Source organism: Balaenoptera musculus, chromosome 11, assembly GCF_009873245.2.
Source record: "Balaenoptera musculus isolate JJ_BM4_2016_0621 chromosome 11, mBalMus1.pri.v3, whole genome shotgun sequence".
Classification (NCBI taxonomy): Eukaryota; Metazoa; Chordata; class Mammalia; order Artiodactyla; family Balaenopteridae; genus Balaenoptera; species Balaenoptera musculus.
In genome coordinates, this window is record NC_045795.1 from 96,156,575 (window position 1) to 96,172,763 (window position 16,189).

Sequence of the window (16,189 nt, forward strand, 5' to 3'; positions counted from 1 at the left end):
CACGGCTTATGAGAAATAATCCTCGTGATGATCTAGCTTTATTCCAAATCTCGACTAACTAGGCAACCTAAAAATCTAAACTTTATTCTCGTCAACAAACGTACCCACTAGGAGTGAGTACTGGGCACGCAGGACCGCACAGGCATCTGTCGCAGGGACCTGTGGAGGGATCCTGGGGCCTGAAGGCCACTGTGGATACGAGGCAGGGACGCAGAGGGAGGTCAGGGAGAGGAGCACAGTCCCCAAGCCCTCCACCTCCATTTTAATGGAACAGGGCCAATTTTCTCTGTTTTATATGTTATGATTCACTTTGCGTTTTCACTTGAAAAAAAGGTTCTGCTCAGGGAAAGAAGTTAACTATCAAGCTAAACACATGACAGTAAGAACTGTCAATTGGTGCCCCCCACTGTAAATTAATAAAGTATCACTGTGCTTTATGTGTTAGCTTTTGTACATTATAACACCCAGAGTTTGTCCCTAGGAACCTGCATTCACTCCAGACTTACTCATAAAATCACGTGACACCATTTTAGCTTTACTCACAAAAAAACAATAAAATAGTCCAGTCTTATCAGCATGGTTTTTGGCATTCTTCCAAGTTCTTCCAAACAGACCAAACGTAAGAGCCAATCATTCTGTTCATTCCCACCTCCTGGATACGATTAATTTCTTTAATTTCCTCCCTCTCCTTTCCAGATCTTGGAATTATCACCTATTCTCTCCCTCTTTCATCCTGTTTCAGAAGAAGGGTTCCTTCTGCATGTCAAGGATAACTTCATTACTGGACTTTTGATCTCTTGTTCTTTATATCATCTGCTCTCTCCCTGGAGATAGCAGAAGGAAGGAGGCTAAAGGCTTATATAATTGCTATTTTAAAAAACCAAATCTTCCCTGATCTTGCTCCTTAATCCTTCCCCAAACTAACATCTCATCTCTCCTCTTCCCTTCATCACCAGACTCGTCTAATTTGCGGCTTCTGCTTCCTTATTATCTTCATTATCACTGATTCTTTAACACCCTGCAGGTTAACTTTGACTACAATTTGATTCCTAACTTACAACTTACATGTGTAACAACAGTGGCCTAGTTTAATAAACTATTGTGATTTTGATGTATGAGGGGAGGCAGAATAGTGTGAGTTTAGGTGCAGATACTGGGTTGACAACTTAGTTATCTCACCTGGGTAGCTGGCAGGGACACACACACACACACACACACACACACACACACTCTCTACATTTCAAACACACCCTTTTGAATCTGCCCCACAGACAAACTATACAACTGCAAGCTTCTACATATGCAATAACAGAGAAAATCACTGCCTTCAAAATGCAAGCCTACTGGTTGCATCCTTCCAGAACAAAAGGGTGTTAAGAGCAGAGAATTTGACTTTCATTCACCAGTGATTCACCAATGCTTTGCAGAATGCCTGGCACACAGTTATGTCCTTAATAAGTATTTGTTGAATGAATAAATGATTCCATATTTTCTAAAAAAACAAAAAAGACAAAAAAAAATACCCTTTTATACCTTTTTTCTTTTTAATTTTTACTGGAGTACAGTTGATTTACAATGTTGTGTTACTTTCTTTTGTACCTTTTACTGTCATGTGTATATAGTATGTCATATGTATATAGTAATTAACTATTCAGAATTTTTGTAAAAGCTAGATTTTACAAATTTAAACTTCTGAGCTTCCTAAGAACCAAAAAAAGATTTGATGTGTTCTATATTCAGAGTCTAACCTTGCTTTCTTGGGCCAAGGGCTTTATGGTAGTTCTAAAATTCTAAGAGAAGAAAACAAGTTTAAAAAGAACTGAATTCTAAATCACTAGTTTCTTGTTAAGTCAAATTTTATTAGCATATAATAAAGTTAATTATATTTGGCAAGGTGGGAGTTGAGGAAAGAACAAGGAGAGAGAATGGACAGTTGGCTCATATTTTATAAATCATAGGAGGCAAAAAGCTAAAGTAGCTCAACGGTTATGCTTAACTTTCTTACCTTCTGAGGCTTTCTATCTTCTCTTCACGTGATAAACAGCTGTCTAAATGTTTATTAATGTGATTTTCTGGAATATGAACACCACAAACAGGACAATCCACTGTATTTTTCAAAAAGAGAAAGAGATTTTATTATTTGTGGAAAGAGCAAAAATTAATATAACCCAGCATCTTTCAGCAACTAAGATAAAAAAGAGAATCCAACCTTAACATGCACTTAGAAAAGCAGAAGAGAAAAAGGACACCTTAGGGCAGCAGGAGTAGAATAGACTGCTTACTGGGTAAGGGCTACATTGTGGAAAGTCACATAATTAGAATCCTGGGCCTAGAAGAAGAGACTGCGAAGATGTTTGGAAATCTGTTTTTTAGAAAATGCTTTAGTTAAATCTTTTCTACCAAGGCGTGATGAAGCTATAAAACTGATATTAAGTTTTCCCATCTTAGGACCCATTCATCTTTAGCACCGAAGCAATCTTAACCACCTGAGTAAGATATACCTGCCACAGGAGGAAGGTGAGGGGAGGGTATGTACAGCTAGGGGCATGTGGGATCTTAGTTCCCTGACCAGGGATTGAACCCAGACCCTCGGCAATGACAGCACAGAGTCCTAACCACTGGACCGCCAGGGAAGTCCCAGCATTTTTTTTTTTAACTGAAGTAGAGTTGATTCGCAATGTTGTATTAGTTTCTTGTGTACAACAAAGTGATTCACTTATACATATATATAGATACATATATCTATTATTTTTCATATTCTTCATTATGGTTTATTAAAGGATACTGAATATAGTTCCCCGTGCTATACAGTAGGACCTTGTCGTTTATCTATTTTATATATAGCAGTTTGTATCTGCTAATCCCACACTCCTAATTTATCCCCCTCCCACTCCCTTTCCCCTTTGGTAAACATAAGTTTATTTTCTAAGTCTGTGAGTCTGTTTCTGTTTCGTAGATATGTTCATTTGTGTCGTACTTTAGATTTCACATATAAGTGACATCATATGGTATTTGTCTTTCTCTTTCTGACTTGCTTTGCTTAGTATGATAATCTCTAGGTCTATGCATGTTGCTGCAAATGGCATTATTTCATTCTTTTTTATTGCTGAGTAATATTCCACTGTATATATGCACCACATCTTCTTTATCCATTCATCTGTCAATGAACATTTAGGCTGTTTCAATGTCTTGGCTATTGTAAATAGTGCTGCTGTGAACATAGGGGTGCGTGTATCTTTTCGACTTATAGTTTTGTCTGGATATATGCCCAGGAGTGGGATTGTTGGATCATATGGTAACCCTATTTTTAGTTATTAAAGGAACCTCCATACTGTTTTCCTCAGTGGCTGCACCAATTTACATTTCTACCAACAATGTAGCAGTGTTCCCTCTTCTCCACACCCTCTCCAGCATTTGTTATTTGTAGACATTTTGATGGCCATCTGACCAGTGTGAGGTGGTACCTCATTGTAGTTTTCATTTGCGTTTCACTACTAATTAGCAATGTTGAGCATCTTTTCATGTACCTGTTGGCCATCTGTATGTCTTCTTTGGAGAAATGTCTGTTTAGGTCTTCTGTCCATTTTTTGATTGGGTTTTGTTTTTTCATTATTGAGCTGCATGAGCTGTTCGTATACTTTGAAATTAAGTCCTGGTCAGTCACATCATTTGCAAAAATTTTCTCCCATTCCATAGGTTGTCTTTTTGCTTTGTTTATGGTTTCCTTTGCTGTACAAAAGCTTTTAGGTTTGATTAGGCCCCATTTGTTTATTTTTGCTTTTATTTTATTTTGGGCCGCACCAGGCAGCTTGTGGGATCTTAGCTCCCCAACCAGGGACTGAACCCAGGCCCTCAGTAGTGGAAGCTCTGTGTCCCAGCAATTGGACTGCCAGGAAATTCCCCTATTTTTGCTTTTATTTCTATTGCCTTGGGAGACTAACCTAAGAAAACACTGGTATGATTTATGTCAGAGAATGTTTTGCCTATGTTCTCTTCTAAAAGTTTCATGGTGTCATGTCTTATAATTAAATCTTTAAGCCATTTTGAATTTATTTTTGTGTATGGTGTGAGGGTGTGTTCTAACTTCATTGATTTACATGCAGCTGTCTAGCTTTCCCAATACCACTTGCTGAAGACACTGTCTTTTCTCCGTTTTATATTCCTGTTTCCTTTGTTGACGATTAATTGAGACTGTCAGCATTTTTAAGCAATAAACCATTTTTTAATCAAGGTGTGTATACTGTTTTTGTAGACATAATGCTACGGCACACCTAACAGACTACAGTATAGTGTAAATATAACTTTTATATGCACTGGGAAACAAAAAAATTCATGACTCACTTTATTGTGATATTTGCTTTACTGCAGTGGTTTGGAACCAAACCTGCAATTTCTTTGAGGTATGCCTATACAAGTGTAGTGTTAAAAAGTGGAAACAATCATTCTGAAACTGTTTGATGAGTTAAGGGACCTGTGGAGGTATCTCAGGGCCCAGAGGCCACCATGGCAGACAGCCAGGGATGCAGGGGGCGCTCACGTGGAGGAGCACAATCCCCAGACCCTCCATATCCACTTTAACGGAGCAAGGCCAATTTTATCCACTTTGTATGTTATGGTTCACTGCAAGATTTCGCTTGGAAAAAAGGTTCTGCTACAGGGAAAATGTTATCAACTTAAAAACATATAATAAGAACTGGCAATTAATAAAAAAAATTGAAAAAGATAAGATATCCTAGGAAATATAAGTAAAAAATTCACATAGCCATATGAAATTTAAACACTTGAGTACTAATAAACTAATTTCAACCTAAGTTTAGTAACCACTAACAGCCCTGCACTGTGTGTGGTATGGGCGTACCAAAAATATCTAAGACAGAGTTTCTACCTAAAAGGTGCTCTGAACTTCACTGGCAAGAAGACATGGAAACAAGAGGATAAACAAGCTGAGCTAGTCATCAAAAAGTTAAGCAAATTATACACAAAACAGTCCAGAAAACAAGTGCTGTAACACTTTAGTGATGTGAGAAACCAATACTATGTAACATAACCGAAGAATGGTTAGACCTGGATAGAGTCTGGAAAGGTGGAACAGGATTGGCAGACATCTTTAGCAAAGGGGCAGGCAGTAAAGATTTTAGGCTTTGGGGGCCAGATGGTCTCTGTCACAGCCAATAAACCATGGCACGTAGCATAAAAGCAGCCACAGACAACAGGTAAACAAATGGACATGGCTGTGTTCCAGTGAAGCCTGGTTTACAAAAACAGGTGACAAGCCAAATCTGGCCTGCAGGTTGTACTTTTCCAATCCCCGAGTGTTTTCAAGGAATAGTGGGGAGATCAGCTTGGCTATGGCAGAAGGATTTTGAGAGGGAGAGGTGAGAAATAAGGTCAGACAGCTAGGGGAGTGGTCAAACTATCTAAGGCTATAAATGTGACTCAGAACAGCCTGGAAGTGTTCAAGTGCTGATATCTTAAGATAAAATGAGCTCTTTAAGGTTAAACTGGAACTGATATAAAGGATGAGGGGGGAATGAAAAGCTGAAAAACAGAAAGGTACGCCATACGTGAAGTACGAACTAATTAAAACGGCTTCACTTTTCCAGCCATCAGCCTGAATTCCTACTCTATGAGGCAGAAAGAGAACACATCTGGAAGCACTGCCTACATCCATCTCCGAGGCTGTTACAAGATGAAAGCGGGTTTGCCCTTTCCCATTCCTTCCCCCTCAAAAATGCTGCTTATATATTATGTCATGTGGGATGAGAAGATTTCTCTTAAGTAAGAAAACAAACATGTGAAAATAATTTCCTACCTTTAGTAACTTGTTTCAAGGCCGATGTAGAGGGTGTCTCAGGAACACCAGCCTCTGAGAAACCTGGAGCTGATTTTTCTACGAAAGGTGTCCCTCTGGTCTTTGCAGAAGAACTCAGCTCTTTCTGAGGGCTGAATTCGCTTTCATTCTCTTTTATCAACAACTCTGACACAGAACCACCAGCTTCTCTAATCAAGAAGTTCTCCATTAGCCTGCTTCCTTGCTTTAATGAATGTCTGAAGGCTACAGAAGTGTGCACTTTGGCAGCAAGGTTCTTTGATGAGGAGGAAGAAGAGATGGGTGGTGACTCTAAGGCAAACTGCAACAGATGATTCCTTGAAGCACAGAAAACATAACAGTTAATTAAGACATCAACTTCTGTATACATAATAACCTAACTGACATAAGCTGTGTTCTCAACACTTGTTTCTACGAAATATAGAACTTACTCTATAATGACAACAAAACCAGTGTTTCTTCTAGACTAAAATACAAAGCAATAAATCTGATTTTAAAAGCAGTTCATCTGTCTATAAAAGATAACGGGAGGACTTCAGATTCTGGTCACAAAGAATAGCTCATATGAGACTTACTCTCCAACCATAAATAATTTTAAATCTTAACAGAACACATAAAACCGTCTGTAAGCATGGACTATAGTCAACATGGGTGGAAGGAACAGAGGTTAGAGCTCTGGGCAAAGATCACTAGGACTGGAGGGACAGGGTGCTGGGCAGGTAGTAGCCACAGAACACCCTAAAAGTCTGCTGAGAAATGCTCATCAATTCCTGATCGTCTCCAGGGCTGGAGAAGCATAAGACGAAGCCATAGGAGGCCTGGCAGGAAGCAGATGCTGGGAAGCTGAGATTCTAAAGGTCAATGCTGGAAAGTTGTTAGAGTTTGAGCCCAGCCAAAGCTGAGAGATTTTGGTAAAGACCCTAGACGTTCAACTGAAACCCCACAAAGGCCACGGAAGGACCACACTCTAGAAATAGAAACAAAAGTGAAATAGACCAAATCTAACAAAAAACTAATCCAAACCTTGACAGAATGAAAGTGAAGAGCTAGCTAGTAATTTAACTGCATGTCAGAACAAAATTCAACATTTCTCAAAGGAAGGTAATTCACAGCCTCTATAACATTACATCCACAATGTTCAACAAACATTTAAAAATTACTAGACATGCAGAGAAATTAGCCACTAATCAAGAGATAAAATAGTCATTAGAAGCAGACCCAGAGGTGATCCGAGTGGCATTAGAAGAACTTCAAAAGAACCATGATGAATATGTTAAAGAAAAAAGAAGAAAAGAGTAGACAAATGAATTTTTTAAATTGTATGCTGTAAGAGGGAATTAAAATCCATCCCAAAAAAGGATAAAACAAAGAAAATGAAACCTAGGCACATCATAATCAAACTGCTGAAAAATAAAAGAATAAAGAGAAAATCTTGTAAACAACCAGAGAAAAATAAGACACACTACCTCTAAGGCACAGTTCTGCAACCTTGGCACTATTGACACTGTGAGTCAAATAATTTTTTGTTGTAAGAGACTGTTCTGTGCCTTGGAGGAATGTCAATAGCATAACACCCCTGCCCCAGGTTGGGACAACCAAAACATAAACAGATATCACCAAATGTCCCCTGGGGGAAGAGGTAAAGAGAAAGCAAAATCACCCTCAGTTAAGAATCATGGCTCTAAGGAAATAACAGTAAGAAATATCATTGACTTGTCAACAAAATCTATGGAAGCAAGAAGATAATAGAATGCTATCTTAAAAGTACAGGAGAGCTTCCCTGGTGGCACAGTGGTTAAGAATCCGCCTGCCAATGCAGGGGACACAGGTTCGAGCCCTGGTCCAGGAAGATCCCACATGCCACGGAGCAACTAAGCCCCTGTGCCACAACTACTGAGCCTGCGCTCTAGAGCCCACAAGCCACAACTACTGAAGCCTGTGCGCCTAGAGCCTGTGCTCTGCAGCAAGAGAAGCCACCGCAATGAGAAGCCCGCACACCACAACAAAGAGTAGTCCCCACTCGCCACAACTAGAGAAAGCCCATGCGCAGCAACGAAGACCCAACACAGCCAAAAATAAATAAATAAATAAATTTTTAAATTTATAAAAAAAAAGTACAGGAAAAAAAAAAACCACAGATGAATTCTATTCCCACTGAAAATATTCTTCCAAAATGAAAGCAAAATACATTCTCAAGCAAACAAAAGCTAAGAGAATTCCTCACCAACAGACAAGAATTACTACAAGAACTGTTCTTCAGCTTAAGGAAAATGATTGTAGATGGAAGCACAAAAAAATGTCAGCAAGGCTCAAGAAAAGGTGAATATGTGGTTAAATTCAAGAGTACTGACTTTTAAAAAGCACTAGCAATGGCTTGTGGAATTTATAACATACATGGAAGTAAAATAACATAGCAAAAAAGAGGCATTAAAATAATGCAAAAGTATTATAAAATTCTTGTATTGTTCAGGACATGATAAAAGTACTAATTTATGGTTAGTACTATAATACGTTAAGGATGTATTTTGTAATTTGTTCAGTTAAGACTAAAAAGAGCAACACTAAGAAGTATAATGCAAAAACTTGAGATAAAATAATAAAAATAGTCAAAAAAAGGACAGGAAAGGAATAATTTTTTTTAAAAAAGAACAAATGGGACTTCCCTGGTGGTGCAGTGGTTAGGAATCTGCCTGCCAATGCAGGGGCCACGGGTTCGAGCCCTGGTCTGGGAAGATCCCACATGCCACGTAGCAACTAAGCCCGTGTGCCACAACTACTGAGCCTGCACTCTAGAGCCCGCAAGCCACAACTACTGAGACTACGTGCCACAACTACTGAAGCCCGTGCACCTAGAGCCTGTGCTCTGCAACAAGAGAAGTCACTGCAGTGAGAAGCACTCACACCTCAATGAAGAGCAGCCCCCGCTCACTGCAACTAGAGAAAGTCCATGCACAGCAATGAAGACCCAAGGCAGCCAAAAATAAATAAATTAATTAATTTGAAAAAAAAAAGAACAAACGGACAAAGAGAAAACAGAGAGCAAGGTGGTAAACTGTAATCAATTAAATGTAATCGATACAGACTCCAGTTAAAACACAAAGCTTATCAGACTGGATTAAAAAATAAGATGCAACTATATACTATTTAGAAGAAAACACTTTAAATATAAAGACCCAGGAAGATTGGGGAAAAAAGAATGGGAAAAGATGTACCATGCAAACACTAACCAAAAGAAAACTGATGTGGCAATATAGTGAGTCTTTTTAATAAATGGGGCTGGAGCAAATGAATATCTGCTGAGAAAAAAATGAATCCTGACGCTTACCTCCATCATACCTAAAAATTAACTTGAATAGGTTCATAGGCCTACCTATAAAAGCTAAAACCACAATTCTAAGAAAACATATGAAAAAATCTTTATGACCTGAGGTAGGCAAAGATTTCTTAGGCAGGATTAAAAAAAAGTTATAATCATTTTATAAAAAAGAGAAAGAGACACAGAAAGAGAGAGAGAAAGAAAGAAAAAGAGACAATAGACTGGACTTCAAAATTAAAATGTCTGTTCATCAAATGACACCCTTAGAAAATGAAAAGGCAAGCTACAGACAGGAAGGAAAATATATTTGACCAAAATACATAAAGAACCACTAATCAATAAGAAAAAGACAAACAATGCAATTTTTAAAAATTGGGTAAGAAACCAGGACACTTCACCAAAGATAAAGAGTCAATAAACACATGAAAAGGTACACTAGTCATCAGGAAATGTAAATTAAACCACCATGAGTTACCATTTCACACCCAATAGAATGCTTACAACTAAAAGGACTAACAGTACCAAATATTAACCAGGATGTGGAGCAACTGAAATTCACTGTGGTCCAATCCAACTGGAAAACCGTTTGCCAATTCCTTATAAATTTCAATATACATCTGCCCTATAAGCCTGCAATTCCATTCCTGGATATATACCCAAAGAATGAAAATAGATGCCTACACAAAGACTGCACACAAATGTTCAAAGGAGCTTTTACAATACTAGCCATAAATTGGAAACAATTCAAATTCATCAACAGATGTATAGATAAGCATATTGTGCATATTCATACAATGGATACTATTCAGCAGTAAAAAAGAAAATACCGACACAAGCAATAACGTAGGCAAATAACAGAAATAGTATGTGAAGCAAAAGAAAAGAATAAACGTATACTATATGATTCCACTTACATGAAGTTTAAGAACAATCTATGATGACAGAAGCCCAAATGGTCTATGGGGGTGGGACTGACTAGAAGCAGAATAAAGAAGCCATGGTATGGAAATGTTCCATATCTTGACTATGAGGGCAATGACACAGATGTATGATTATCAAAATTCAATGACCAAAATTCAAACTTACTGTATGTATTTCATTATATGTAAATTTTACCACAGTTTAAAAAAATCAAGAAATAGTAAAAATAAAAAGAGTAACAATAATTTTTAAAAATCTCACTGATATACTAATGAGAAAGGCTACAACTAGAAAGACCAGGAATAGCAACTGGTGGTGAGGCTAAGGAGCAACTGGAACTCTCATACTTCACGGTAGAAACGTGATTGTTTTAACCATTTGAAAACTAGCTTTAAAGATACCAGCAAATAAATGAATGCCTACTCTCTGACCTAGCAACTACACTTCTACATATATGCCAAAAGAAATACATGCCAAAAGATACGTACCAGAATGTTTACAGCAGTAGTATTCATAAGAGACAAAAACCAGAAACAGCCCAAATGTCTATCAATATGGAAACAGGGAAAAAATAATCCATGTACTATCATTTGAAATCAAAAGATTCAGGAAAAGACCAAACGCTTACCACAACGACATATTTTTTTATTGAATTTCCCTTTCTCTGTTGGCCTGAAGTTGATAAAACTACTCTATTAACACTCATACCACCTCGGGGTTAGTTACTTCACTGGGCAGGAAATAATACAAAAAGAAAAAAGCAGTAAATATCTTATTCTGCTTTACAGTTTTACAGAAATCCACAAAAACTCTATTTACAACAAGATATCCTGCTTTATATCATATTTAATTGCCAGTCATAATCTGAATGCTTTGATCCTTTTAAATATGTCCTTAGACTAATGGGCATACTACTATTTTCAAAATTACTATTAAATACTTTTAAATGAATAATCAGGGTTGAGAGAGGGTGAGTAGATGTGTAGAAGATCAAGAACGTCCATAAGCTGATAAATGTTTAAGGAAGGTGATGTGTACCCGAGGGTTATTATACCATGTTCTCTATTTTTTATATATATTTGAACTTTTCCACAATAAAAAGCTTGAAAGTGAATAAATAAAAGCTACAGTGGGAGAAAGGTTAAAAAAAAAATTCAGGATTTTCATCTTTGCGAGGAAACAGAAATAAAGTAAAAGTAGAGAACCACAATCATTAAGTCTCTTTTTCTTCTAGGATGTGGATTTGGTACAAAGAGGGTTCTAAGAAAAGCTTTCATCTCATTATGACAAAGTAAAAGACATACTCTCCAACTAATGGATAAAACTATCACTGATAAATCACTTCCATGCTGCTAGACAAGTATACCTTTTCAGCTAAGTGTCTACCCTAGAGATAACTCCTTTTTGTTTTTATTCACAATTCAGATGAATTTTAGTCTTCCAATTTGATCTCTTACTTCAACACATGCCAATAAAGAACGTGGCAGACAGTTGCACCACTACAATAATAAAATTATGCCCCATGCTAAAATTAAAATTCATTAACTTCTTCAGGTGCCTGCTAATCTCAGCAGTGGAAATATAATAGAGAACAAAATAGTTTCTGTCCTCATGAAGTTTACACTATAGTAAGGGAAGAGAGAATAGACACCCACAACATATGTGAAAATTACTATGAAAAAAAAAGGAAGCCGATGAAGCCGTGAATTAGGAGAGGATGAGCTTGATACTCTTTACAGGATGGTCACAGAAGACTTCACTGAGAAGATGCCTATGAAAAACACAGCCCAAGAAAGTAGAGGATTAAACTGTGTGGACATCTAGGGAAACACATTCACTTAGAAATAACAGTAAGCACAGAGTCTCTAAGGTCAGAGTGTGACTAACATGTTTGAGAAACAGGGAGAAGGCCAGTGTGACTGGAGCTAATTGACCTGGGGGAGAGAAGTAGGCAAGGAAGTCAGGGAGCCTACTCTGCAGGGCCCAGAGGACTGCCATTGAGACGACTTGGGGTTCTGCTCCAAATGAGATAGGAAACCACATCTGAACAACATGCAGTATGACCTACTTTTTATTTTCAAGGATCGGTTTGGTTGCTGCCCTCAGAAGGACTGTAAGAGGACAAAAGCAGAGTTAAGAAGACCACTAAGAAGTAATCACCATATCTGGGCTGACGCTGGCTTGAACAGGATAGTATTGGCATGGTGAGGGAAACTTGTCAGATTCTGGAAGGATAGCAAAGATAGAACCAATGGGATTTACTGATGGAATGACAGACTAAGTGTGAAAGAGAGGGGTCAAGGATGACCCCAAGGTTTTTTGGCCTTGAGGGAGAGAGGCGGGAGCTGCCATTTACTGAGATGAGGGAGACTGTGGGAGCAGCAGATTGGGAGTGGGGCCTGGGGGGCAGCAGAGGGAATCAGTTTAGTTCTGGTTTTAAGAGGTCCAAGCAGAGGTGTGAGATAAGCAGTTGGATATGTGACGCTGATGTCCTGGAGAGAGATCTAGCTGATATATAAATCTGGAAGCCATGAATGTACAGCTGGTATTTAAAACCATGAGACTGTTTATGGCAATTCACATACCTTAAAAATGAGCTGTGTGAAAATATTAATTCCAAAATTGATACTTAAATTGAATTGCTAATCTTTCCTTCACTTTCCATCACTCCTATATATTAAAGTGAGTTGGCATTATAACGCCTAACAGCATTCCTCACAGACATTCAAACTGGATGAATTATGGACTTTCAGAATAACTGTGACAATAAAATACAAGAAAATCTTGCCCATTTGTTAACTATACAATAACTTCACCTCATCAGAATGTGGCTAAGAATCAAAAGTGAAAACAGGCCTCTGGGTAGACATGGGCAGTCATAAAATCCATGCAATCAAGTCCATGGACTTTGGCAACTAGTAAATGTCCCTGCAAATATTTGTTCTAATCCGGAACATGCAAACGGCAGTCTAGGACCATTTGGTCAAACAGGCAGAGGCCCACCAAAGCACAAGGTCTCATTAGCTCCTTAGGGCACGCACATATGGGTAAGAGGGCAACACAATATAAATAGATGAAATATATAGATAGTAATGGTAGGAACCTTTTGTTAGGTTCCTTTGCTCCAGATACAGTACTATATTATATATCTTTTAATATATCTTTTCATTTCTAATCCCTACAGCAATTCCTCAAAGTGTCAACAATATTATTCCCATTTTTCAGATGTGGAATAGAAGCCGAAAAGGATTAATATCTTGATCACACTCATATCAAAACTACTAGGGTCAAGACTGGAACCTAATTCTGCCTGAACCCAAACCCAGTATGCTTTAAACTATACCATAAGGAAAGGTGAAATTATATTCTACATACTCTTGTGAGACGCTAAGGGAATTATCCATTATCATCTGTTTAAATTTTTATTTATTTATTTATTTATTTATTTATTTATTTATTTATTGGCTGCATTGGGTCTTCGTTGCTGCACGCGGGCTTTCTCTAGTTGCGGCGAGAGGGGGCTACTCTTCGTTGTGGTGCGCAGGCTTCTCATTTCAGTGGCTCCTCCTGTTGCGGAATATGGGCTCCAGGTGCGCGGGCTTCAGTAGTTGTGGCACATGGGCTTGGTAGTTGTGGCTTGCGGGCTCTAGAGCACAGGCTCAGTAGTTGTGGTGCACGGGCTTAGTTGCTCCGCGGCATGTGGGATCTTCCTGGACCAGGGCTCGAACCTGTGTCCCCTGCACTGGCAGGCAGATTCTTAACCACTGTGCCACCAGGGATGTCCCCGTTTAAATTTTTAAACTTGGAATAAGTACCTGTAGAAAAATTCATACTTTGATGGTGGATAAACCAAAGCAATAAATAATGCTCTATACTCTCAATTTGTAAAAACATATAATATACATGTAGACTGGCTGCTATGCAAAAATACAAAAACAACATTTTCTTGCTTAGGTCAAGAATGATGTTCCAGGGACTTCCTTGGTGGCGCAGTGGTTAAGAATCTGCCTGCCAATGCAGGGACACGGGTTCGAGCCCTGGTCCGGGAAGATCCCACATGCCACGGAGCAACTAAGCCCGTGTGCCACAACTACCGAGGCTGTGCTCTAGGGCCCGCACCGCACGCCTAGAGCCCATGCTCTGCAACAAGAGATGCCACCACAGTAAGAAGCCCGCACACCGTAACGAAGAGTAGCCCCTGCTCACCACAAGTAGAGAAAGCCCGCGCACAGCAACGAAGACCCAACGCAGCCAAAAATAAATAAATAAATTCATTTAAAAAAAAAAAAAAGAATGATGTTCCACTTGGACAACAATATTCTAAATAAATTTGGTTCAATACAACAGTTTCTTAAGAACATTATTTTAAATAAAAATGAGTCAAGGAAAAAAAAAACAAAAAACACTTGTTTCCTGAAAATAAAAGGCAAAAGTTAGATGAAAATGTAAGATCCACATGTCAGCCTTGTGCCTGAAAACCTCTGGAATTACTTCCAATACTCTTTTGTTATTCAGTTTAGAATATTAAATTTTTAAAAATCATAATATCATAAAATGGCAATGACAGATGGGAAGCACAGGAAGAAATAAAATCAATAAACAACATAAATAACTTACATTTCACTCATAAAATTAAACTTCCTCCCTCACTGATCTTAAACCAAATTTCCAACAAGTAATGAAACCGATTACGTTGAATTTCATCCCTACTAATTTTGCAAATGAAGTACCACAGCACTTTAGATATGACAAATGTCCAAGAAATGTTCCCCATAAAGCAATTCCAAGAAGGCAAACAGAGGGAGAAACAAATGATAAATCTGTCCCAAATCTACAAAGAATGCTTCCTACCCCGCCACACCCACTACAAAGAATATTTAAATAGCCTATTTCTTTGGGGAGGGAGGAGAGAAGGAGAGAGCGCAATCATTTCAAGGCCTCCCTTTAAGTTACCAAAGGGTCTATGAACCCAAAGATGCTGATCATTTATCTTCAACAAACAGATGCTGTTCTACCTAACACTCCCTTTTTCCTAGCAGGGAGGCTGTTATACTTTCAATACCAGCTGAGGAAAAAATAAGCCATGAGATACAATTTTACTGCCTCAGAGAAAAGCAAACACCCGATCAATTCCTTTCTAAATACATGTCTGCATCTTTTCTTATCAACTTCAATATCTAACTGGTGAAGGACTTTAAAATAAGAAAAGCAATCACTTTAATTATGAGCACCAGAGAATCTCAGAGGGTCTTAATCTAGGAAAGTATACCACCTTCATATGACTCTGCCTAGGGAAATAACCAACCAGCTGAGTTCTAAAATGCCTTATTAGGTGAGTTCAGAGTACTAAATCTGATCATTTTTAGTATGCAAAACAATGAAAAAATGTGCAATTCTACTGGAAGAAATCTCTTCACATTTTTAGAAGTCATGTAATGAACCTCCAAGAATGTCCCAACAAGCTTGGAATTCATGTACTTAAGTATGTGAGCACCTAACTGTTAACTAAACACAATATGTTCCTAATAAAAACTCCTGCTTGGCTTGCATGATTAAAACGAAAAATAATTGAAGATATTGTCTGATAAAACATGCCTTTTTAAATCCCTCTGGGTGAGCACTGACTACCACCATCATACATTTGACAGTTAAGAAGTAAAGCTACACTTTATAAAGCACCAGCAATTACGCATTTCATGTTACACATCATTTTATACATGCTGAGCAAATCGGATTAAGAATTAATGGATTAATATATGACACAGAAACCATTATACATATATGTGTGTACACATACACATGCATATGCTACCCAGCTCTGTCCACTGAGAGGGTTTAGAAGCAATGGCACCCCAGTAACAATGAGCATACCCAGCTCCAGATCCTGATTTCTAAATGCCATTCTCCAATAAAAGGAACCAGGGTTCCTTGGGAAAATGGTTGATTCTAATGCTGGGGCAGGGAAAATAAAAGATAAAGCTGAAGTATTTCTGAAATACTTGAAAGTAAGTGCCCAAATCTACATTTTAACTCTTGTTTTTCATAACAGGAGACTTTCTGTTAAGTAAAGGAAGAAAATCCTATTATGATTAGATTGTCCGTATGTGATTAATGACTGTTGT

General features: G+C 38.1%; 1 protein-coding gene across 6 annotated transcripts in view; it reads right to left on the reverse strand.

Annotated features, from left to right (window-relative positions):
* The window catches only part of RAD18 (RAD18 E3 ubiquitin protein ligase), a 105,645-nt gene that overhangs the window by 65,628 nt on the left and 23,828 nt on the right, over window positions 1–16,189 (reverse strand). For all 6 annotated transcript variants that reach the window (XM_036870531.1, XM_036870529.1, XM_036870530.1 and 3 more), the window contains 2 exons: window positions 5,813–6,147; window positions 2,006–2,105 (listed from right to left, as the gene is read on the reverse strand). In XM_036870531.1, the coding sequence (XP_036726426.1) occupies window positions 2,006–2,105; window positions 5,813–6,147 (435 nt within the window). The remainder of the gene's footprint in view (window positions 1–2,005; window positions 2,106–5,812; window positions 6,148–16,189) is intronic.